A 27,109-nucleotide genomic window follows, 5' to 3' on the forward strand; every position below is an offset into this window, starting at 1 on the left:
TGCCATCCATATAAATTTGAATGGAAAAAATGTGCAACTGACTTATTACCTTTTGTTTCTAGACCATTTTGCACGTGGTCTGTCTCTCTTACACTTGCCTGAAATTATACATCGCTATCCCATTTGAACTTCATGATTACGATTATACACAGTTTTGTATGTTTTGGCCCGTTGAGGTCTATATTGGATCACGAAACACGCCCACAATGCACTTCTTGTGCTATTTTTTGCTCTATTATGATAAATAAATAGACCACATTAAAAAAGGATAACCTATTTTTTTCCTCTTGCTCTATCACAAAATGCTGAAATTGTTGATACCCGACACCAGAGACCACTCGCCACAAACCGGAAAATTTGATGAAGTGAACTAAAACGGAATGACATTGAGAGCATATGTATCCGACCTTTTCATTACGATGCTGTGTCCTTTGTACTATAATCAAATTAACGTAATGCATGCTCTTCACATATGACCTCTGTTGTTACTCTTAGTGATTAAACCACAACGGTTGTATTGATATACATAATACATCAGTACGCGTCTCAAAGCAATCAAAATCACACGTTGTGAATACAAACAAATTAAGAAACTAGTTGGATTACATTCAAGCCAAGTGCCAATTTAATCTAAATTCCTAAATTGCTCCCACAGTAAATCCAATCAATTTGAATCAAAACAACGAAATGAAATACTACAATGTGTGGAAACATCAATAGTTGACTTAATTTCAAAGTGCGGAAAAAGATTTTATACATTTGTTGACTATTCATTTCGAAAGAGATAAATACAATCATGTTTTTAATATAATGATAAAGCGTGGTGATGTAATGTTTTCTGTTCATGAAATTATTAGTATTCGAGTATTCATTTCTAGCGTGGTGCATATATTTTTGGTTAGGAGTCATTTGGATCTGTCAATAACTGAATTACTTCTTATTTGAAAATTTAAAACAGCGCTTTTTTAAAAATGAATGAATCCGTTGTTGGCAGTCTGTCCAAAATATTCACTCATAAAGATGTGGTGCTCAATTGGACGGACTATACGGGAATGGGGGTCATGTTTTCAATCACCACTTTGATTGGGATCTATTTTGGATTCTTTAGCAAGAAGAATAAAACCACGGAGGACTTTATGGATGGAGGAAAACAGATGAAGGTTTTACCGGTCGCTTTATCGCTGGTTGCAAGGTAAGTAATAACAATATATTATATTACTGTATTGTTATTAACTATTTGTTTTACTTGTTTATGTCATGTCTTCCTAGGGCATATACACCATACACACATATTTCTTCGTTCATAACTTACGCCTCATTTTACGACAAATAATTAATTGATTCACGTCTTCATGAATTATTTAAAAAAAACTACATTTTACCGACAATCATTGGATCGTCATAGACAATATAGAACTAAGTAAAAAAGCTTACATTCGAGAAAACAATGGTTTTTGTTTATGTTTTTATTGTATAAATACAACAATCACCATTGAACGAAATTGGGGCTTACATTTAAGATAAAGGTTTAGCTTGAGCTTTGAACATTAATTTATTTTTCCAGCACATTTCACAGACCAATAAAAATTATTTTTAAGAAAGTAGTTCATTCTGACTGACTAAAAACGATCTCAGTTCAAGATTAGATTTATTTCTAAATACCAGCAAATATTCAAAGAATCACTTGGAAAATAAGTTTTATAATTGTCATCTGACAATTCACTGAAATTTGAGGTGGAACACTCTGAAACGCCGTAATTTCTGCTAACAGTTGTACTAGCTGTCACGTGGGAAGCCATCTTGAATACTGTGATAGTTTAGTGTGGCTGGAGAACTAATGGAAGAATGCTTGTCTCTGATTGATTCACGGTGCTGAAAAACTCTCAATGATTGGTCGAGCAACATAGTTCTCTCTGGCAAACCTAGATTATGATGTGGTACCTTCATTTCAAGTTCTAACTCAAAAACTGCAAAAAGTGAGTTAGCACACTATAGTTAAAGACAATACAATTTGACTCCGTATCTCATTCTCTTCTTCGGGCGTCCCTGACTTTTTATATCATTCAAACCACTCTGTACTGGCATAAAAAAAAATAATAATAAATTTTCATGTAAATCGGTAAGTAGTTTTGAAGTCAATATGGCACACACATACGGACAATTTTATTTATGTAGATTGTACGACAGATCTTACAGAAAATCTTGAACTGTAATAAAATGGATGAATACATCCATTTTATTACAGTTCAAGATTTTTTTATTTGCATATGAAAGATAATTTAACAAAACAGTTGGTTACATAAGAAATGCGATCTGGGCGCCTTTCTGATATGTGGTTAATCCATAGAAGAACACAAGAAATGCGATGTGGGCACGTTTCGGGATTCAAAAGTAAAAACGTTCTTTCCTTAAATTTTCCAATCCAGAAATCGTTGCATGAAATTTTGATTTCGTTCAAATGTAATGGCGATATACGATGTCAGGCAGTGTAAGAGATACAGAGCGCGTACTAAATGGATTTGAACCAGAAGTTCAGTGGCAACATCGGTTTCCATTAAAAATCTACACGGAATACATTTCTAGTGTCTATTATCTATCAGTGGGTTAGTATAACAGCATCATCTGTAACACTATGGTCATATTATTGTGTACTTGGTTTTTGTCGATTCACGGTTTAAAATATTGGTATGCTTTTTTATTTATTCGGTAAACTCCTTTAATAAACATTTACAGTCACTTAAATTATAGTTCAAACCCAATTTTTTTTATTTCAGTAACAAATATTAATTTGAGAATTCGCATCCTAATTCTTTCTCACAGATTAATAAGTATTAAGTTCGACATTAATAAGCACATATTCGAATGTCAACATGTAGCAATTTCTTTGTTTTTTTCCAGCCATACGTCAGGTATCATCCTCATCAGCGTTCCAGCAGAAGTGTATACGCACAATGCACTTTACATATTGTCCTGTCCTGTGTTAATATTGGGCTGCATCGCTACCTGGTACTTATTTTTACCAGTGTTCTTCAACCTTGGACTGCAAAATTCTTATGAGGTAATTGTAATGAATAGGTACCTACCTTACCAATGCCATTAGCAAGAACATATTTATATTTAACTAAACAAATTTCTCGTTAAGAAAACATAATCAGCCCTACTAAGAAACGTTATGTAACTCTTAATGCGGCGCATAACGCCAGAACAGTGAAAAACTTAACTTATTACCATGGTGTTTGTTTGTTAAAACGGTTTTAAACCAGGCTCGTTGAACGGAAGTGTAACAATCTAATTAATTAGACGGTATGTATTTCAATTTTGACACCTAAAAGTCTCACTAGCGAAAAACCTATTTTACATTTTGGTACATTTTACATTATAGTTCCGTTTCAATTCAAGACTCCTACTAGATAAAACCAATGTTTTTTTATTACTAAACAATGGTCGCCTAGAGTTTTCCTCGATCTAATGTTAGCCAGACCACTGGGTTTTTTTTTGCCACTCTCTTCCACTAGCCAAAGCCAGTATTTTTGTTTGGCATACAATCTTCCCCCCTGTCGAGCTTATGTTTCTATTTTAGCACATGAGGCTCCCTACAACCAGTTTTTATTTTTGGTCTTCAAGAGTCCCCCCAGTCCTCCGGAGTCATTATTTTCTGTTGTCACACAATGTTCCCCTTGGCTGAACCTATATTTATATTATGCCTCATAAAATTCTCACCAGCTCTTATGCCGCACAAGGATACCTCTAGCCTGACCCGGTGTTCCACATGAGTCTTAAAAGCTGTATTTCTCTAATGTCACGCAAGATTCCAACTAGCCTGAGTCATAGTTTTCTGTTGCCACACAATGTTCAACTTGGCAAAATCTATATCTGATAGTATTATTACCCTAGCGTCTGGACGATATAGGCCCTCTGATTGGTCAAATTCAAATTGTGTGTTTCGGGTGAATTCCACGTAGTGGGTTTGCAGGCACGGCGGCTATAGATGGCCGACAGAGCGCACCTCTGGCGGTATAAAAACGAACCAAATGACTGGCGCAAATATTTAAATATGCAGTAACAATACACATAGTTACTACTTTTTTTGCTTATTAATTTGTTATCAATTATATCTGATTTTATATTGACATGTTTTCTTATTTCTAAAATTTCAAAATTATTTATTTGCGATGATTTATATCCTGTGTGAATTTTTATCAAAAGTGTAATCATTATTCAAAAGATGATCAAACTCAGATTCACTATTTCCATTTAGAGCTCCGAGATGTTCTTTAGTTCTGACTTCAAAGTTTCTATTGGTTCTACCTTTGTAAAAGAAATTACAATCATCCCAATTGAGTTTATAAATTCCCGATTTTTCGGTTTGATTTTTATACTTCCGACTTTATTGTCCGGGGTAAATCTTCCCCATAGGAAAAACTAAACCCTTCCACTCACTTTTCCACAAATGATCAGCTAATCAATCATCACTATGCAAGTGCATTATATAAGCAAAATAAATACAAAACAATACAAGAACAACACGTCAACTCACCAGAGATCAAATGGGAAAATAATTCACCGACTCCAGATATTTTCATATCAGAGGGTTCGGCTCGGTAGAACTTCTAACAGGGCCTATAAATCCTACTGATCCCTCAGCATAAATATTTAAAAAATCTTTCGTTATCCTACATGTATTCAAAATTATTCACTTTCTTTATTATTAAGAATATATATATTTCTTTATTTTGTTATAAATGTGAAACGCCGGTTGAATAGTACCTACCAGGAATGTTTTTATTTATAATTTTGTAAGTATCGTTATCTTTTTTTTAAAGTTTCTTTATTCATTTAAATTATTTGTTACATGCATTTAGGATTTTTCGACCACCATGCTATCTATATGCTATCTACAAATAGAACTCTACGCCGTTGTTTATTTCTATCTTTAGAAATAGGGTAAATATACCGTGTAAAGAGATTATGTTTAATTTAGTATTTCAACATTCAATTTATTATACTAACCGTAATTAAATGCTATTTGTTTTATGAATATATTTTTTGTGGTTATATGCTTTTTGTTTTTTTCAGGTCTTAAAATGCTTCACGTAAGATATAAAGCATAGCAATTAAAAAATTTTGAAATTTTAGAAATTTGAAATCATGTTAATATAAAAGCAGATATAATTAACAGGATTTTTTTTTAAATATATATTTTCCCACTTAACTGGTCTTTCCCGTCTAACGTTATTGTAATTCCTAATTCTGATAAACCCCGCCCACTCTTACCCCTCCCCCCTCCTTTCACTTCTTCTTTCCAATTGTAAACTATATTTAATTTTCGATTAGACTTCGGTGTATATTTACTCCTGATGAGGTGAACTTTAAACATTTAGTGGTTGTATATAATAAAGAGATGTAAACAAAGTTATTTGTGTTTTAATGAAATAAAGTTTAATACGATCCATGTCCGATTATCTATGTCCGTTGTATATCGATGCATATGTACGCAATAAAATGTAAACATTATATTTATTGGGCAATTTGTAAAGCGCCGCTTTTGTGAGATATCACCTCAGGGGCGCTATATTGTAATAATCTATTTACAATATATACTCACCCTATATCTGTGAATGACCTAATATCTACCTATTAAATGTAAGTAGTGTCACTTAAACTGGGCGTTATATTAAATGTATTAGTATCACTTAAACTGGGCGAAGCCCAACCAAGTGCCGCCCGCGGGGCCTAGCAGCAAAAACGGTTTTTAACTGCTAGTTTATATTATTACTGTACCTCATAAGATTCCCACTAGCTTTGATGCCTCACAAGGATACAGCTAGCTGGACCCGGTGTTCCTCATGAGAGTCCCCCTGGCAAAGCTGTATTTCTCTCATGTCACGCAAGATTCCAACTACATAATATATAGAGTCATTGTTTTCTGTTGCTACGCAATTTTCTCCATGGCATAAGCTATATTTATATTATGCCTCACATGATTCCCACTTGCTCTGTACAAGGATACCACTAGCCGGACCCGGTGTTCCGAATAAGAGTTCGATATCACGCAAGATTCCAACTTGCCAGAATCAATGTTTTCTATTCCCTCTGGCCGAACCTGTGTTTTTTATGCAAGGGTTCCACTAGCCGAAATCAGTATTTCTGTGTTGCCAAACAATGTCTCCCCTAGCCGAAACCTGCAAATATAATGCATAAAATATAATATGGTTTAACATTTAATGTAAAAAATATTGACATTTTGTGTTTCCAGTATGTTGAACTGAGATTCTCCAGAGCAACCAAAAACCTTGCAACAGCGATATATCTGCTGAGTTCCTTGCTGTATCTACCGTTTACGATATACGTCCCTGCACTCGCCATAAGTCAAGGTAAGGAAGATTATACAATAGGCCAAGACCTTTAATCATATGTGAACTATGATGAAAGTAGGCCAGTTCTTGAGATTATATTATATTCTAGATAGCCTTGCTGTGTCTAGCGTTGAGACAAATGTGTGCTTTACAAGAATCACGTTTATTATCTGAGCCAATAAAAAACCAATAATACAATGTTCCAAATTAATACTCAAACCAATCAGGGAAAGGGGTACAAACCAACTTGCGGGGAGTGCGGGAGGCGGGGTGACCGTCCCACTTCCGGTGATTTGTAAATAAATTAATCTGACAGTATACAGGCAACTCGCATTATAATATTAATATTCGGTCCTCGAAAATAAAATCTTTTTTAAGAATTACTAGTTCTTTTTTACACTAGCGCGCAAATTCTTGTATGCGTAAGAAACTTAATTACATATCCCAAATCGCTATCAAAAAGACAAAAGTTCGGGTTTGTTTCCAAAATTGAATATTTTGCTACAACATTTAGCTAGACACTTTTACGAATTCGATAAATGTTAGACACCTCAATGAATTGTAGAGTCGCTATGCCAGGTGGTTCGTTTAAGAAAGAACATTCAAATCCTGTATAGAAAAGTCCCACGATGGACAGTGCTGCAAATCTTTGCATTACTTTAGTGAGCTTTACTTTTCTGCGCATGGTCCAGATAATTCAATGTGAGCTCTTCAATAATATATTACAATACTATATTTTTTGATGAACAGCTTTCAGTTTTGACATATCTGTTTGTGAAACTAATGAAATTTTCACTTATTTCAAAGTTACAATCAAAATTGATTGAAATTTAACGATCAAATCATTATGTGTAGTCGCGACAGTTCTTTTTTGTACATACTCACTTTTCAGTTTTTAATATAATATTATAGTATTACCTTTTTTTTATTTTTCAGTGACTGGAATAAACCTCTACTACATTTCGATAGGGGTGTCTTGTGTGTGCATCTTCTACACGGCAGTTGTAAGTAAAGTCTTTATCGCTTCATTTTCTTCCCATTGACCTACGCAGGTCCAACGAGAGCAAGATATTGAAGATGTTCTTATTTTCATTATCGTATCTTATACAATTACATAATTGTTGGCAATTCGATGTAGAACTTCTAATTTTGTGACCTCATCTGTCCAGATTAATTTTAGAATGAGCCTATTTAATCCACATTGATAGTTTCAACATGGGGGGTGTCAAGACAAAAAATATCATGGAATTAAATATTCCCGCTTGACAATCAATTTCAAATTGTTTTGCCGTTTTTGAACTTTTGCCAAAATGAAAAACTGTTTTTGGAAGGTGGTGAAAGACTCTTTCAGATTTTATTACAAACGGACATACACAATTAAAAAAATAAACGCAAAACATAGCTGAAAAGTTAAAGTTGGAAAAAACACCGTTTTTTTCGTGTAAACTGTATTTAACACTTTATACTAAACTAAAAAAAACACGTTTAGTTGGACAGACGTAATATTAAGGTTATTGTCACTTCAAACAACATTTGCAACATTTGAAACAGTCTTTTGTTGACCTGAGTTGTTAATTTGATGAAATGTTTTTTTCTAGGGTGGTCTCCAAGCATTTGTGTGGAGTGACTGTTTCCAAATAATTGTACTATTGATTGTATCAATAACTATAATAATGGTAGGAACAATAGGTGCTGGGGGCTTTACTGAAGTTTTCACTACTGCTAATAAAGGAAACAGACTGGATATTTATGAGTAAGTACAACATCTGAATTCATATGAATGGACAATCTTTTCATATTTGACTACTAGAAATCCCTATATTGCCTCTCTCTCAGTTACAACTACAATATTTCCTCCAACAGCAGTCGACTAACTGTACGGCCATAAATAAACCACTCACTAGATTGACAACTCCCTGCTTTTTGTACGGAGCAAGTTGGTCCACTATTTAACCATAGAGTCACGTGGGGTAACCGTGCGCAATTTTTACATTGGGATTTTTGTATTAAAAAGCTTTAGATATTTTACTCAATTTTTTTTTATTAATATGATCGATTATTAAGGCATCTCAAACAACCATAAAAATCTCATATGGTTCATAAATCAAACAGTTATATTAATAAGTTTACATGCATGTCGATTACGTACACTTACCCCGTGTGCGGGGTAAGTATACGCATACCGTAGGGTAAGTGTTCGCACCGCGAAGAGTTACCCCCCATTGCAATTATCACACTTAAATTATCCCTTTATCGTAGTCTGTGCAGTTCTCATGCCACAATGCTTTACACACAATACATTATATCCAATCTTCTGTTGGAGGATCTCGATATTTCTCCTTGCATTGTGGGCAAAAATAGTTCTTAGAAGCCTGTTTTTGTGCTCTCGTTAAACAGTTATGCACGCTGGAATCTCCCGCCTTACGCTTTGTGGTGATTCTTTGTGGTGTGACTTTCTTGAAAAGAGGTGGTCGTCCGATTTCCATGGTTTTAACTATTGGTTTTCGGACAATTTTTGCATCTGCATCTTTCTGCTTCTGCTGAAGTTTCTTTTTATAAGGACTTGATTTTTCAGTTTGCGTAAAACCGCCGAACTTGAACAACGTTAAACCCAATAGCTCTCGCAATACTTGTGGGAGTAGTCTGTCTTGAATCTAAAACAGGGTTACGTTTTAGAAATCCATACACCCAATCCTTGCCAGCCGTTTTTGTAATGTTGTCAAATCTGTTCTCGATCTTGTTGATTTCAGCATACTCGTAAACAATTTTTCTCATTGTCTGCATAGTCAGGCCGTAGAACATTTCGTCAGTTTTTTTACAATGATCAACGATTTCGACCAGAAAATAAATGAATAATTATCAGATCAATAGTTTCACAAAAAAATTACATCTGCACGATAAATTAAGTACCTATTTATCTAAAAATCTACCTCTTTATCTGGTGTAAAAGTCGGACAATATCTCCCCATTGAAGTTGCTATTAATTTTAGTTTTAGGCGTTTACGCAGAGTGGCTTCACTGATCCCAACAATATTTGCAGCAGCCCGCTGACTCTTCCCCTCTTTCACAAGCCTTTTTGCAGTTTCAATCTGCTGTTGAGTGCAAACTGACCTCTCTGGATGCTTTCTCACGTACACATGCGGCATATTTCACTGTAAAAATATAACGAGAGTTGAAATATTATGCTATAAAATCAATTTTATCTATCGGGGTAAGTGTTCGCACTCATCCAACTGCGAACGCTTACCCCAGCACACTTACTTCATCACACCAAAATTCAATAAACTTTAAAAATCAGATTAGTGGTTATCTTTATTAGAATTATCACTTTGCACCCGTCTAACTTGCAATATTTCACTAAAAATTATCATAGACCACGTCGCTCTGACACAGCTGGTTACACAATAGCACATATCGGTAACGGAGATGAAAAATTTAAGAAATGCACGAAAAAAAGTAATTTACCTACCATTTTTTATTGACAAATCAGCATCCACTGTACACATTTCCCTCTTCGGCACGATTCAGAACGCTGCTGAATTAAGGAACGCACGGGCGCTTAACAGGCACAATCTTGTCGGAAACATCACTGCGAACACTTACACTCCGCGTACGGTTACCCCACGTGACTCTAGATATGCCAACATTTAGTATGCGTGTGAAACGTTTACGTCACACACCATCGACGAGGATAGAGGCATCTCAAAAAAATGCGCGACCATAGAGAGTATTATTTTCATTGGGCCTATTCATTAGCCTAAAATGTTATTTAAAAAATATAAATGTCAAAATGTTTCCTCACGACAAAGTTCCATACCCCATGAAATGCTATTAATTGATGGAATGCGATATTAGAAAATCAATATCAATATTTGTATGAACAAGTGTTCCGCCGTTCTAATAAAATATTCACTTTTAAGAGGAAGCTACAAGCCAAAAATGTGTATATTCTTGGTATACCTTATATTGTAGGTAATGGGAATTAAAATTGCTTGACAAATGGAGTCTAGAAACGTTCGATTTCATGCACAAAACTGGTTTTTATTTATTGTGTAAATAATTTTATAAGAAATCAAAAAAGTTAATCAAGTCAAACTATCACAGACAATCTTAGCTATAATACTGTATTTTTTAAAGTTGTTTTCTTTACTCGTTCATACATTTTTTTCAGTAGTTTTCATTTATATTTTTATTGAATAATTTATTTTTTATTTGTATTCTACTCAAGCTAAACGATAGGAAAACCTTTAATTTATCTAAAGCATATTTTTTGGTATTCATAATGTACACCAATTCGTTATAAAGATTAATCAAAATAGTGTTACAGCATTAAGCTTCGCCTTAACTGATACTTCGTTAGGAACTCTGTCAATTCATTAGTTAACGGCCTTCAGTCCCGTTTTTAACAGTAAAACGAATAATTTGACCAGATTTTTAATAAATTATCAGTAAGTTTTCTCCGTGTTCCGGAGTGGTATATAGTGGTATACTCTAAGAATCGCCCTTGTGAACGGCGACCATTCATTCAAGCGAACCGTTGCTTGAAATGAAATACTTTCATACCTTCCTCTTTCCCACCTCATTTCCCTCCCCACCAACATACCCCGAATGGTTATTTCGTAGTTCCACTGGCTCCGGGCAGTTAAGAGTTCTTGTGTGGTTTTCACATTACAAAAAAAAAATTGTGAAGGAGAGTTTTTTGAAAAAGTGTGTTTTTGTTGTATGATTTTAGCATGAACATAAGCCCATTCGTGAGGAACAGTTTTTGGATCATGATTTTGGGATCATTCCCTGACTTTATGTGTGTGATGATCGCCCAACAAGACAGTATACAGAGATTTACTTCTGTACCAAGTTTAAAAGATGCCACAATGTAAGTTTACACATTATATGTATATATATATTAGTTTTATCTGAATATATTTGTTTTATACTGATTCGTTGTGACTCGTTGAAAATTAATTTTGGCGACCAGTACGTACGTAGGTGGTGTTTATTGGTGCATATGTTCGGTGTACACTACCGAAAGCGAGGTCCGAGGTGTTTTTATCATATAGATAAAACACTGCAGAACAGATGTTCTAGCACAGCAATGAAAAGAGGATGGTGTTAAGGGCATACCCATAGAACCACTTGTTGTTTTTTTTATGTTTTTTTCTTTCAAAAAGGGCCCCTAACTCAACAATTCAGTGTGCTCATGGGTCCCTTCCAGTGGCGGTCCGTGACTTCAGTGAGCCAGAGCTGTAATATTGAAAAATACGACATTATGGATATTAATGTGGTATTTTTTCAATCTTACCACTCTAGCTCATTCAAAAATCACGGACCGCTACTGTCCCCTTCATGGCTTAAAGCTCCGTAGAAAGTATTAAAAAAGAAGAAGAAAATGGTTTGAAAGGGAGATATGTAAATACGAAGGTTGGAATAAAAAACTATATTAATGTGATGTATGGTAAAAAGTTGGGTATTCAAGCGATAGATGGCACTAGTCAGAAAGCTTACTCCAGAGTCCGACAGATGTCGCTAGAGTGTAGCAATTGCCTGTGGGATATTATTGACAGACAACAAGCTTCTAGAAACAGAGAATTACCAACCCTCGGGTAATGAATAGTGGAGCTAAATCCAGACTTATTAATTGTACGTAAATAAACGCAATTATTGTAAAGAACCTTTTATTTTATCAAGAGTTCCCAACACACTAAATTTGCAAGTAAAAGCAGAGATATAACAATTAATTACGCGAAAATTGTGAAAATATTTAATAAAACACAACTTGTTTAAAATAGAGCAAAAATCTCCCAAAAAATCCCTAAGTTGCATTTAAAGATACACTGTAAATTTTTTCATACCTACAAAGTGATAAATAACGGAATAAGATATTTTTTTAATCATTTTCAAGGGAATTTCGTATAATTACCGTTTCGGCTTTACAAATGTATGGATATTATCTTTAAAAATAACGTATTTTTTAAAGAACTTAAAAACCAAAAGTATTCAAGAGAAACATGTTATACGAGTAAATCGGTAGAATTTCGGAATGCGGGGCTTAAGACGGTCTGGCTGTTGAATGAAATTTCTAAAACAATGGACCCAGTAGACATATTTATTTACTCATTAAAACACTTTTACGCACCTATCTTTTTTTTCGTGAAATCGACAGTTTACATTTAATCAGTTTGTACATGAGTATTATATAGTAAAATAAAACCAATTATGGATTTCCTCCTTGTCACTTTAACTGGGACATCATAATATGGAATAAGTTATTTAAATTTGTGAGAAAGGAATATGAATTAAAAAAATTATACAAAACAAAGATTATATAAAACGAAAAATTTACAAAACAATACATTTATAGCCATGGAAAGAGGTTGTAGATATAAATCAAATCATAATAGAGATATAAACAATAGAGACATAAACATTATTCACAAACCATCAGAGAAATATTCTTTTATGGACCTCTTGTATTTGGTAAGTTCGCAACTGAAAATATCAACCTTGGATAATACGCTATTGTAATTATTGCATAGTCTGTTCAGGCAAGAATTCTGTTTAGAGTTCGTTTTGCTTTGATCAACCCTAAACAGGACACAAGAGGTACATTGAATGGAATCTTGTTTAGCAACTCTGGGCATTGAATATTATTGTTTACTACTTTATACAGGAATAGTGCATCCTTATGATGCCTCCGTACACTCAGTAAATCAATTTTAAAGTATGAAGCTGCCTCTGCATAATTATTAAATCTTACAAATGACTTGTAACAAAGATATTTTAGGAATTTGTTTTGAATTGCTTCGATTTTTTTTATATGGATTTTGTAAAATGGAGACCAAACAACTGATGCAAACTCCAAATGACTTCGTACATAGGCAAAGTAGAGTTGCTTAATGATATCGATTCTATTAAAAAGTTTTGTGTTTCTTATGATGAAGCCTAATATTTTAGCAGCTTTATTTGTGATTTGATGTATATGAAGGTTATATTGTAGTTTACTATCAAGGGTTATTCCGAGATCACGAATGGGCCCAATATAATTCCCAAGTGTTAAGTTTATTAGGTAGATTAATCAAAAGAAAATGTGAAACAATAAAGATTTAATAATGTATACTTGGATGTGCAAATGGCTAAAATAAAATGAATATTTAAAATAAATAAATAATTAAAATTATCTTTTTCAGCGTCCTAGTAATCTACTGGTTTGCAATAACCGGAATGGTGATAATGAGCGTTTATGCTGGCATTCTGGTATATGCAGTCTATTATGGTTGTGATCCCATTGAGAGACAGGTAAGAAAAACTATTTTCATAATCATCAAACCAAACGAGTTCGATAAAAGTTGACAGTGGAAAAATTTGAGTAAATTTGATACATCTCTACTAGAAAATTGATAGAACATCGGACGAGTTTTACTAATATATCGTTGCTTATTCGTAAAGATGCAATGCTACATATTATAACTTATGGGAAAGCAACAATTGCTTCGTCCCTATCCTGTAATTCGTAGCTCGGTTCGCGTTTCAGTTCGCAAATGTATACGTAACCATTATATGTATAGGTAACGCAACGAGAGTAGATTGCAGTAAAAAGCTTAGCATTGAATGTATTTGTGCATCGGTATAAGCTTCCACCGGCGAGGAACAGCCCTTTGTCTTTTTTAATCCTACTTATTGTCACTAGCGGAATAGGGACAGCAAGTGTATTATATGATGATTTAAAAATAAAATTGTTAGAAAAAGTAGTAAGAAGCTTACATCGTATCCTATTTAGAATAGTTTCAGTTCGATCATGTATTCATTGGACTACGTATACTACTAATAAATATACGATATAGACAATGGCTGATGCTGACAATACATGCACATATTTATCAATATAGACATGTTTCCCATTAACCTAACGGTTAAGTCAAATTAAAATAAATATTAATTTCCCTGTTTAGTTATGCGCGATGTCCATTGTTTCGTTTACACCCACTTATTGTGACTAGTGGAAAGGGGACAGCAAATTTATATGTTTACTGTATTAGAATATTCTGAGAGCACCTTGTCATTGTTTATTACGAATTTGAATTCAATCCTGAAAAATATCAAATTCAGATAAACTATTTTAACACATTTTTGCGGGAAACGAGAAAACTCGTCATAATCCTTTTTACAGTAAGACGCGGGAGACGAGTTTACTCATTTTATTGCGCAAAGCGGTAAGGAGCAGGAAACTTGTAAACAAGGGTTACTAAATGGGTGCGGGGTCATGTGTTTTCTATTTTCGGCGGTACCCGATCTATCTACCTGTCAATACAATGAGTTTGAAACACAACAAAAAAAGTATCTTTTTAAAGTAAAACACTGAAAGTTTCATCGAAAAATATCAAATAGATATGAATATTTTGCGAAAAGTCTAATTTTGGCGCTAAAATTTAAAAAAACACCCGCGCTTCACCCCCAATTTGGCGGTAAAATGCCCGACCATATAGTGTTAATAATCTTTATATTTAAAAACAATAAAACAAAACAATATTTGGCATGTCTAAATACATTCTGTGTGACCAATACCTCCAAGATCACGGGGTAACGCTTTGGCTTCGAATTGCGAAAGAATCGTCAATTATTTTTTTTATTTGTGAAGCCCCCGTATACCCAATTTCTACTGATTTATAACAAGTTTCTTATTAACTATGTAAGTTTTTAAGTTCCAAAAAAATATATGTAGTTTTTTAAGATAATATCTATACATTTTTTATGCCGAAACGTTAACTTCGAGTATATGAAATTCCCTCGATAGAAAAAAATCGCAAAGTAAGCTCCGAAAATTATTAAAAACACATTTTGTTGTGTTATTTAATATGTTATAGACATGAAAATTTCACAGCGTATCTTTAAATCCAACTAAAGAATTTGTAGATAGATTTTTGCTCTATTTCAAACGAGTCGTGTTTTATTAAATATTTGCACAATTTTTGCTTAATTATTATCGTTTTTTTTAATATTAGCGCGCTCCCTCTAACATTCGTATTTACATTTATCTCCCTTTCAAACCATCTTTAAACGCTTACTACGGGGCCTTAATGAAACATGCTCTATGTAAGCTATACATCTGTGTCAGTACTGTGTTAAATTCAACTCAGGAAGAAAAAAAAACTTTCCAGATGAGGAAGAAAAAAAATTTCGTGTCTACTGAAAATTTTGTAAAAGTGTAAAGTGGCAGGTCTATCAAAAAAGAGAAACTAAGGAAAAAGCAAACAATTTTTTGAATCGTTTTGTTTTTTATCCATATATTTTTTAATGCCATCAGACTTGTGTAACAAACATGCTCATAATAATGCCATCAGACTTGTGTGACAAACATGCTAATAATAACAAATAATTAGTCGCCTGAAATATCAATACAAATTGAAAATATCTCCCTAGTAAAAATAAAAGCCGCCAACAGGAATTGAACCCGTGCCTTCTGATGTCTGGTCAGGTGCTCTGAAACCGCTGAGCTATGTCGACTTATTTCCAACCCGCCAAATGATTCAATATGTACTTGTACCTCAATCAACAATTACCGCTTATTATTTTTTTTCCACCTGTAAACAACCAACTTTATTTTTGTAGGAAAGGCTTTGTTAGTGCTAAATTTGTCACTAGATGGCATCGAGACATATAATATCTTCATTTATTGGTGAATTATTTGTTATCCTTTATGCTATAAACCTTGCCTTATAAAAATTAGTTTATCATTAATAAATAATGCTCATATTAATTTGTTATTTTTTCGCAGTTGGTGGATGAACCAGATCAAATATTCCCATTCTTTACCATAGACAAAATTGGTCACATTGCCACCATTCCCGGCTTGTTCGTTGCTGGTGTCCTGAGCGGTGGCTTGAGGTAAGTGTGTTATTTCGTAATATCAAGGGCCGTCCAAGTGCACGCGCAATTGGAGCAATCCGCTCCGGGCGTCGACTTGCCAAGACGCCTGCAAATTAATATCTGAAATACATGTCGGTACTACCCAATTGGGATTTGGCGCAGTTGTTAGCGCGGTCGACTCTAGTTTCCGGGGAGGAAGGTTCAATCCTCAGTGGAACCAAAAAATAAAAAATATTTTCTTTGAATTTGGCTACTAGCTGGCCCAAAAGATGGCGCAGCTATTTCTAAAATTGAAAATAGATGTATTACAGTAAAAAAAATAGTTTTTCATTTTAGACAATCAAACCTTTCAAAGGGCGATTGTTACGCTGCATCCAACGCAGCATAACAATCGCAGTATATAAACGAAAAAAAAGCACGAGCTGAGCCACGAATTACGGGAAAGGAAAAAAAGCAACTCTTTTTTAGTGTTTTTCGGCAGTTCGACTCCTTAGAAGATTAAAATAAGGTGCCTAAATGTTAACTATTTTGATACGCTTCGTTTCATCTAAATTAATGTAAGTTTATTTTTGCAATTTTTTTAGTTAACTTTTCAAAGGTATTCTTTAGTTTTAATTTGTTATCGATCGATTATAATTCTCAACTATTTAATTTATTTTACTTCTTCAACACTCTGACTGTCTATGTTTAGGGTAATAACTTCGTTTAGTTTTATTTATCTAACACCATAAATTTACTTTTTTAGATATATTTTTTCCCATTATTTATATTCAACCATTTATATATTTCATGAAGTTCACTTTGTGTTTTTGACAAATCTGCATAAAAGTTTGATGGAACGGTACTTTAGGCACTTCACTATATCATTAATGTGTATAATAAAAATGGGTGGTCCCAAAACAGATCCTTGAGGTACTCCGAGTTTCTTCTGAGAAATCATGTCCAATTTTGGTTCTTTATTTTATATTTTTTAGGTTATCAATAAACCGCTGCAGTTCATTGCCATGAATTCCTATGTCCTTCAATTTCATTAATAGTCTTTCTCTGTGTATCGTTTCAAAAGAACGTCTAAAGTCCAAGCACACTGCTATTGTGTTTTCTTCTGATCCACACCTGTTTTTCATTCAGTAATCACATAATTTTTTTTTTTTTTTTTTTTTTATTTTTTTTTTTTTGTTACATACATGGTTTTAAAATACAAATTATGTTTTTTACATACATATTAAAAAAATAAAGAAACAATGCGAATTACAGAAAAGTATATGTACACATGCACATATGTATACATATATAGTGTATTACACACCATACATAACATACACACACAATACACGTACACACACACGAGTTCATAAACAGCATATACATAAAAATAATAATATGCATAAATGTATGATAGCAAAAAAATCCCACATAGGCATCGCCAGTTCGTGGGTATACTTGTGTTTCTTTAAGGCAGTTCAGTTAAAATTACTCTAAATATACATATTTTATCTTTGTAGAAAATTGAAAAGAAAAGAATGAAAATATTTATAGTAAAATCATTATTTACTGTATTTACGGGATTAAATATGAAAAATAAAAGTTAATAAGGATTTGTTAAAAGTTAATAGAGATTAAGATCAGATGTTACAGCAGGTAAATATTAATATCTATGGTATTTATCCAAGACTTTATTACATTTTTATGTTTCCTGTAGGATGATATATTTTCACATTTGATATCTGTATTGGTATAGAGTGCATTATAAATTTTTGGTGTAATGATATAATTTGGTGTAATGTATTGATGTTTCACAGAAATATTTATTTGTCAACCCAAATTGTTGTTATACTACAATGTTAGTTTTTTCAATAAATTTAGTCATCTGTCCTGTATGGATTCTATTAGTTGTTTATATTTTGGTAATCCGGTAATTGGTCTAAAGTTTGCAAAGCTTTTTGCGTGAACTGTTTTGGGCACGGGTGTTATTATGAAAGTATTCCATGAATGTGGAAAAATTCATTTATTGATTAAACTAATTTGTCTCCTATAGCTGGCAGAGCATCTTTCATTATGCCTATTGTAATTCAATTCTGTAATGATTTTGATTACATTGTGTTAAGAGTTTTCATTAAATATTCACTCTTTTTCACATTTTATTAAACTTAATCTCTCTTCTTTCCGCTGGTTGAGAATAAGTATCTGTAACTAATGGAATACTCTTATTTATGTTTTCGACACTAATTACAAAATTAATGTAAAATTTGTGTGCTATTTTCGTTGTATCATCTTCAACTCCATCGGGAAAGCAAACTTCTTTAATGTTTTCTCTCTTTGTACCACTTATAATTTCTTTAAGTGTAGTCCACATTTTTCTTGAATCACTTTGAGAGGTAATTAGTTTTTGCCTAAATTAAGAATTTTCGGAATGTTTTATTTCTGTACTACTTAGAAACATAAGTTTCTTATAGGCTTCCCACCTTTCTTCCGCAAATTGTATTATTGTAGCAGATGAAGGGATTTCGTATACCATTTATTTGTATCTTTTTAATGTAATATTAATTATAAGCATTAGATTATTTTACTACTGTTTTTAGTTGACCTTCTTGTTCATATCCACTTTTTGTTATGTAAGTAATTAAAATTAACGCAAATGGAAATGATGATTTCGTTCAAATTTAAAATATGGATAATTTTGATGTCTGGTTACGGCTATTTTGAATTTCCATAGAATTATTTAGCAGTGTGATATTTGACGGTAGGTACCTACTACTAAATAGAAAAAATTGGAACGAAAAGCTCAAAATATTTAATAATGGATTGCTTGCCATTTAAATCCATTATTTTCATTTCCGGGAATTTATAATTTTTCTTTCAGTAATTAATATGATATGAATTATATTTTTTGTAATAATTATGGGTAAATGTATCTTATATTCTAAATTGTAAATATTTTCCTAAATTTCGGTTTAATATGCTACTCGGACAAGAAAGACATACTCCACTTGGCATTTTATGTAAAAATATCTTCGTACTTCCCAACCTTCCTCTCCCCACTCCCTTCAGCCTAATAACACACCACGTTTGTTGATGTCATCCGCTTCGGGCAGTTGTGACTCTTGTGAGATGTTCACAATAAAGAAATAATTTTTCGTAATTTTTTTTCAGTTACTTAGCAGCCATTCTTAACACAGTGGCTGGTTCCATATACAATGACTACATCAAAAGAGACTCGATATCTGAAGCCAAAGAGAAATTCATAATCAGGGCGCTCATAGTCATTGGAGGAATTTACACTGTGGTGATGGTACCAGTTGTAGAACATATGGGCACTCTTTTATCTGTAAGAATCATTCATTATTATTTTGTGCTAGAGCAGACCCTGCTATTTTAAACCCAGGACCTTAGATTCAATTTGTAGACGCGACCGGATCTTTTACTAATTTTGGTAATTTTAATCAATGATTAATTATTACTATTTGAGGTTTTACTCATTATGTTCTTCCAAAGATTAAAAAAAAACATCAGCTACATTAACAAAAGAGTTAACAACGGTGTGTAATCTATAACAGAATTGTAACCTGAAACCTTAGTACAATTGCCACAACAATTCAAATTATGGAACCTTTGTCTAATGGTAGGAACATGAAATTAAATCAACTTAATATAATATCAGGGCTATCCAACTGATAATTTTATTAATAATGTGATTATTTAAAACAGGTGACAATATTGTAGAGTTATATTCTGGAATGCTTCTTACGAGAGACGTGAACAATATTTTTAATGTGTGAAAAATTTTTAAATCGTTGGAAATCCTTACTACAAATCCCAACATTTTCATATCCCTGTCAGCGATAGAAGTTGTATAAACTAACTAACTAGGACCCTAACTAAGAGAGGAAGGAACGCCAAACAACTCGGTCTTGGCACACACTTCTTGCATCATTCACATTCATACATACTCTTCTATTATTCTGACTCTCGACATGGCCCCACTCAAGTATCTGATTCACTTGATCGTGCCATGTCTTCCTCGGGCGTCCCCAACTTCTGCTTCCAATCGCATTCGCATCATATATTCCCTTTGCAGTCCTTTCTTCGCTCATTCGCTCTACATGCCCAAACCATCTAAGCGTCCTTTTCTTAATCTTACTCATAAAGCTTACATCAGCCGCTTATGCACTCCATTAATGCACACCAGTTTTGCACAACACTACTACACTTACACTGGAGTGGTGTGGTTTAATCAACTTGCGACAGAGCTGAGGCTAGAACCGGATTATAATAAATTGTAAAATAAAATAAACTTTACCATACTAAATAATTTGACTAATTAGACTCACGACGACATCTCATTATATTATTTTATAAAAAACAAAAAAAATCTCTTCACTTTATATGTTTTTTTTTTAATTTTATTCTATATAATATATACATATTGTCACGAAGTAGAGTTTCATTTGACGAGAGAAGTGTAGTCTAGATTGTTGAAAGTCCCCCGTGTAAAGGCGTTTGCCGACCCTTCCTGAATAATTGGACTCTCATGATTCTACACTGAGCTACCTTCCTAACAATGCCGCCTACATGGTTCATATCGTGGGGCGTCCCTCGCCAATTCCTAACACTGGTGCTATAACGTTGGGAGCTCCATCCCTAACACTGGCATCCTACGTAATTCCCCACATTCCTAACAATATGTATGTTCAGTTTTAATTATTTTTTTCCCTTTACACACGAGTTTTAGACTCGTAAAGGTCATTATGTTGAGTTATAATTTGAAATATTTTCTTATTATGTAAATTTAAATAATTATATTGTATTTTATAAAATAAATAAAATATGAAAAAAAAATTACAAAATGATATACAAAAGCAGAGTTTCTGATCAAAAATGATGCCTAGGTCAAATATTTCAACTGCATTATGATGCAAAAGTGAAATATTGTAGAATATGTCGTGGAAGTACGAATTAGATTTGTTGATAAAAATGTCAGAATGTAATTAGGTGGTAACTGCTCAATTGATAAAGACGCCAGTCCCGGTAAAATCGGAAGATCTGGGTTCCGATCTCAGTTCCCAACGTCACCTATTCATTTTCTCATTCATATTTATTATTTTCTTCAATGATTAATATTACAATAAGTTTTTTTATGTTTCAATAAATTAATCCTAATAAATTGAATATATTTTTGAATTATTTGTATTTCTAGGCCATGTACATGTTGGACAGCATAACCGCGGCTCCTTGTTTGTCTTTCTTCGTGCTTGGGATGCTGTTCCCTCGGTGCAACTCCCGCGGAGCAATGGTGGGCGCCATAAGCAGCATGGTTATGCTGTCCTGGATTGCTATTGGCTCCACTTATAATGAAGTGAACCTCGCTACGGACCCTGTTTATCCAGGAGTACCGCATACATGCAACTTTACCCTGGATTCGCAGCAATCAGTTACTCCTTTGACGTGAGTATAGATTTATTCACTTCAGCATAATATTAGTTGATGTGGTCACCGATGAATTTACACATCGGCCTAACGTCGACTCGGGCGACATCAATCTGCAAAGTGTACTAGATCTAAGTACATCCCTGTACCGGACAGCAGATGGATATACCTAAATAATTATTAAATAATCAAGAAAATTAATATTTGTCTGATGTCACACATTTTACGATGCCGACTCCTTTGAGGCTTGTCTCGTACGATGATAAGATTTTTAATCACCGCACACGTGTTATATCGCCAGTTCAAGGATGAATTACTCGCACGACAAACCGTGGGACCTTAGTAATTAATTTCTGTTTAGATATAAGAATAATTGCTCCACATTAACACGTGTAGAAATTGTTGAAGTCGAACCCAATAAATACGCAAAGAACTGGCCAAACCAGTTAGTTGTCCGACGACATTCACAAGTTGTGTTTCTTTGCAAATCCTTACCCAAGGTACCCCCCAGAGGAAACTGGCATTTACAGTCGATGTCATTGGCGTATGTGTCCAGTACAATACCTATGAAATATATATATATATATATATATATTTTTTTTTTATTGAAACATATAAACAAGGTTACAATTATTTTAACAATATAAACACCAATATATCAATCACTCTCCTAATAAAGCAGCTGCTTGTGTTTAGGAGAGGACAACAAAAATATTTTTACATTTGTTTAAATTAAACAAAAAATATTAGTAATTAAACAAAAAATAACACAAAAAATAACAATAAAAGTAATAAAAATATAGGTTAGTTAATAAATGATTCAAATAATTTAAAAGGCAAAAACATATTTCTAAACAATAAGTAAAGTTATGAGGTGGTACAAGAGTATTTTAATTTAATTTTTTTTTTATATTTTTCGTAGTTTTCTTCCGATCGTATATCAAGGGGTAATTTATTAAATAATTTTACACCCTTGAATATATAGTGATGTTGTGCTGTTGTGGTTCGTGCTAGTGGCACGGTTTGTCCTCCAACAGATATTATTCTTTTGCTAATATTCAATTGTGGTAAATTATTTTTATTAAAGAAATCTTTATGTATTTGTAGAAGTGCAATTTTGTCATAAATTTTTGTAAGTGGGGGAACCGGGAAATCTTGAAAAACATTTATAGTTGGGTAGTAATATGGCTTTTTTAAGATGATTTTTATTAGTATTTTTTAATAGTTTCCAGTGGGAGTAGGGATGATTTATATGCACCCCCCCCAAGCCACGATTCCATATTGTAGGACAGAGTGCGCCAGTGCATAATAAATATCTTTTAGTATTTTTAATGATACAATATTTCTTAGTCTAAAAAATATATAGATTAGTTTTCTCATTCTGTCTACTGTGGAATTTATTTGACTTTTCCATTTAATGTTATTATCAATAATTATTCCAAGATATTTTATTTCTTTTTTACTACTAATGTTTATACAGTTTGAATTACAGGGTGCGAATTTAAGGAGGCAATTTCTTTCGTGAATTTTTATGTTTAGATTTACATTTGAGTTATTCCCTGTTAGGCTATAAGGTATAAAATGGGTTTTTTCGACATTCAGTGTCAATAAATTTTCGTCAAAACATAGTTTAACGATATTTATTGCATTATTAGCTGATACTACGACCTCATTCCATGAATTTCCTTCAATAGTTATAACTGTATCATCTGCGTAAGATATGATGTTTCCAATGATTGGGAGTTGAAAAAGTTCATTAACATATAATATAAAAAGTAAAGGTCCCAAAACAGTTCCTTGTGGAATTCCAAAATCTATATTTTCTATTTCACTTAATTCGTTGTTTACTTTAACCTGTTGAGTTCTTTGATAGAGATAACTTTTTAACCATGTTTTAGCTTTGCCAGTAATTCCTATATTATTTACTTTATTAATTAATTTTGAATGTGAGACACTATCAAAAGCTTTACTGAGGTCAATGAATATACTTAAGCATTTTTTGCCTCTATCTAATGTTTTGTAAATAAGCTTAGTTAATTCTGCAATTGCGTCTTGTGTGCTAAGTTTATCTCTAAAACCGTATTGACTAGGGTTAATACTTTTTTGGTTATCTGTATAATCAGTAATTTGTTTTTTTATTACTTTTTCGTGTATTTTTGCAATGTTGGATAATAAGGATATTGGGCGGTAATTTTCGTTTACTTCTTTTGGATCTCCGGATTTATATACTGGGATTATAATGGCTTTTTTGTAGGAATCTAGGGACAAACAGTAGTCCCAGGAGGGATAGGGAGTTTTTGATCAAATCTAAGAAGATTTCACTGTCGGCGAAGATTCCGTTAATTTAAGTTTGTTTGTATACCTACCACTAACGATAAATAACACGCAGATTGTTTATGATGAAAATTTACAGAATGTATCGGCAAGTGCCTACCAGAAGGATTTCAAACATCGATTCCTTATCATATTTGTAGTAAAAATGTAGATGTAATTTTTCCATCTAATTATATATTTTTTCAATTAAAAATAACAAAAAATTTCCATCACACGCCACCACTGCTTACCGCCTAGCAAGTCACGTGACACGCAATCCATCTCGTTCCAACAGCACCGTACGTACGAGACAGAGCGCTTATCACAGTGGTGACATGTGACAAAAAAATATCATCGGAAAGCAAAATGAAATCTACATTTTTAACTCCAAATAGTTCGATTTGAGTAAATCCGTTGGAATTGCCGCTCTATGGGTGATGAGTGATTCCCTTTTTGGCTGACAGAGATGAGAGCAGCGCCTCTAGCGGTGGATCAGCAAACCAAATACTTGTTGCGCCAATATTCAAATATTGCGCTAAGAATACTCATATGAATATAAGTTTTTTGTTTTTGTTTCCAGTAATGCAGACCAAGAAGATGACGGTGTGTTTTTCGTCTACAAATTGTCTTTCATGTACTACACAGCATTCGGCACACTATTCAACATAATTGTCGCACTGGTTGTCAGTTTTCTGACCGGAGGAAATGATTTGAAGACGTTGGACCCGAACCTAATATCCCCTCCGCTGAGGAGATTTTTACCAAAGAAGAACACGGTAGATGTTCCAGAAAATGGAACGGCACATAGTGAAATGATTTTAGAATTGAAGACAATTCAGAAATAAAAAATATACCTAATATAAGATTTAATTTATGAAAGTAAAACAATTTAGTTTTTAAAGATAATCTAAAATTACCACAGTACGTACATATATTTTTTTTAATATATATTATTTATTTCATTTGACAAATTGAAGGACCACAGAGAATTTATATAACCGTACTTAACAGCTTTTGACAAATTAAGCCGTGCTGTAAATTCACCATTGACACATTATGCTAAAGACATTGTGGGGATCAATGAGGTACATCCAATGCACATGCCACAGAAGCTATGACCTACAATGCTGATGCCACCGAATTCGGAAGCAATATCCCAGATTGCTGACACCACTGAATTCAGAAGCAATATCCTTGATTGCTTACGCCACCAAATTCAAAAGCAATATTTTAGATTGCTTATACCACCAAATTCAAAAGCAATATCCTAGACTTCTAACGTCATCGAATTCAGAAGCAATAACCTAGACTACTGATGCCACCGAATTCAAAAACAATTAACTAGACTGCTGACTCCATCAAATTCAAAAATTATGACCTAGATTGCTAGCACCACTGAATTCAGACGCCATGACCTAGACTGCTGACCCACTGAATTCAGAAGTAATGTCCTAGACTGTTGACGCCACAGATTTCAGAAGCAATGGCCTAGATGACTGACCCACCGAATTCAGAAGTAATATCCGAGACTGGTGACGCCACTGATTTCAGAAGCAATGACCTAGATGACTGACTCACCGAATTCAGAAGTAATATCCGAGACTGGTGACGCCACTGATTTCAGAAGCAATGGCCTAGATCAGTGTTCCGCAAAGCGTGTGCCGCGGCACACTGGTATACCGTGGTCATCAGTTGGTGTGCCGCGAAAAAAAATCAAGGTATTGTGAAGATAATAAGAAAGCAAATGGGAGCAGATCATCAGTCACTTCTGTTCATACAGAATTAGGATGGCTTTCTCGCGGAAAAGTGCTATTTCGGATTTACGAGCTAAAAAATGAGTCCCAGACGTTTTCGGAGGCCCAGGGTTCAGATTTTGCTTCTGAGTTTAAAAAAGAAGAACGGGTAGTAAAACTTGCATATCTGGCGGACATATTAGCTAATTTAAATGAGCTCAACAGAAAAATGCAAGGTAGGAATTCTTATATTTTAACGTCCTCGGACAAAATTGAAAGCTTTCGCGCTAAGTTGGTATTATGGATCAGCCACGCTGTCAATGGTAGTAATGAATTGTTTCCAAATGGCATGGCTGTCGATTCAGAACAAAAGTGCAGGCTTTGATAGTGAAACACTTGGAGCTATTAGCAGAAAAAATGAACTGTTATTTTCCTAAGTGTGACCTACAACGTATGGACTGGGTATGAAATCCACTCTCGGATAAAATTTCCCTTGGACACTTGCCGATAAACGAGCAGAAAGAATTAATGGAGTTAAAAACTGATCGGACATTAAAACTAAAATTTTCCAAAGTAGAGCTAGCACATTTTTGGCTGCATATAAAAAATGAGTATCCACTGCTTTCAAAGCATGCTGTTGAAAATATATTACCATTTGCCACAACCTACTTATGCGAATTGGGATTTTCAAAAAGAGAACGCCTGAGGACGATCAATGAAGAGATGAAAGCAGCCTTATCAACGATTGCTTCAAATGTTGATCTCCTGTGCTCAGTTAAACAGGCTCACATTTCTCACTAAACATCTTTTCATATTACGTATATTGATTTTAGTAATAAATAAATATTGATTTTTTTCTTTGGTGTACCTCTAAAATTTCTTGATTTGATAGGTGTACCTTAAACACAAAAAGTTTGCGGAACACTGGCCTAGATGACTGACTCACCGAATTCAGAAGTAATATCCGAGACTGGTGACGCCACTGATTTCAAAAGCAATGGCCTAGATGACTGACGCCACCGAATTCAGAGGTAATATCCGAGACTGGTGACGCCACTGATTTCAGAAGCAATGGCCTAGATGACTGACGCCAGCGAATTCAGAAGTAATATCCGAGACTGGTGACGCCACTGATTTCAGAAGCAATGGCCTAGATGACTGACTCACCGAATTCAGAAGTAATATCCGAGACTGGTGACGCCACTGATTTCAGAAGCAATGGCCTAGATGACTGACGCCACCGAATTCAGAAGTAATATCCGAGACTTGTGACGCCACTGATTTCAGAAGCAATGGCCTAGATGACTGACTCACCGAATTCAGAAGTAATATCCGAGACTGGTGACGCCACTGATTTCAGAAGCAATGGCCTAGATGACTGACGCCACCGAATTCAGAAGTAATATCCGAGACTGGTGACGC

General features: G+C 33.9%; 1 protein-coding gene across 1 annotated transcript; it reads left to right on the top strand.

The window, feature by feature from the left end:
- Positions 1-509: 509 nt before the first annotated feature.
- LOC149413642 (sodium-coupled monocarboxylate transporter 2-like) lies at positions 510-26,493 on the top strand. Its single transcript, XM_089644687.1, has 11 exons — positions 510-1,192; positions 2,899-3,058; positions 6,257-6,374; positions 7,293-7,360; positions 7,955-8,109; positions 11,089-11,229; positions 13,541-13,649; positions 16,126-16,235; positions 19,368-19,542; positions 21,412-21,659; positions 24,535-26,493. The coding sequence occupies exons 1-11, from the start codon at positions 972-974 to the stop codon at positions 24,797-24,799; spliced, it is 1,770 nt and encodes a 589-aa protein (XP_089500813.1). The 5' UTR covers positions 510-971; the 3' UTR covers positions 24,800-26,493.
- The last annotated feature ends 616 nt before the right edge of the window (positions 26,494-27,109 follow it).

This window comes from Hesperophylax consimilis, chromosome 21, assembly GCF_061612785.1.
Source record: "Hesperophylax consimilis isolate HC1 chromosome 21, BYU_Hcon_1.0, whole genome shotgun sequence".
NCBI classification, from domain to species: Eukaryota; Metazoa; Arthropoda; class Insecta; order Trichoptera; family Limnephilidae; genus Hesperophylax; species Hesperophylax consimilis.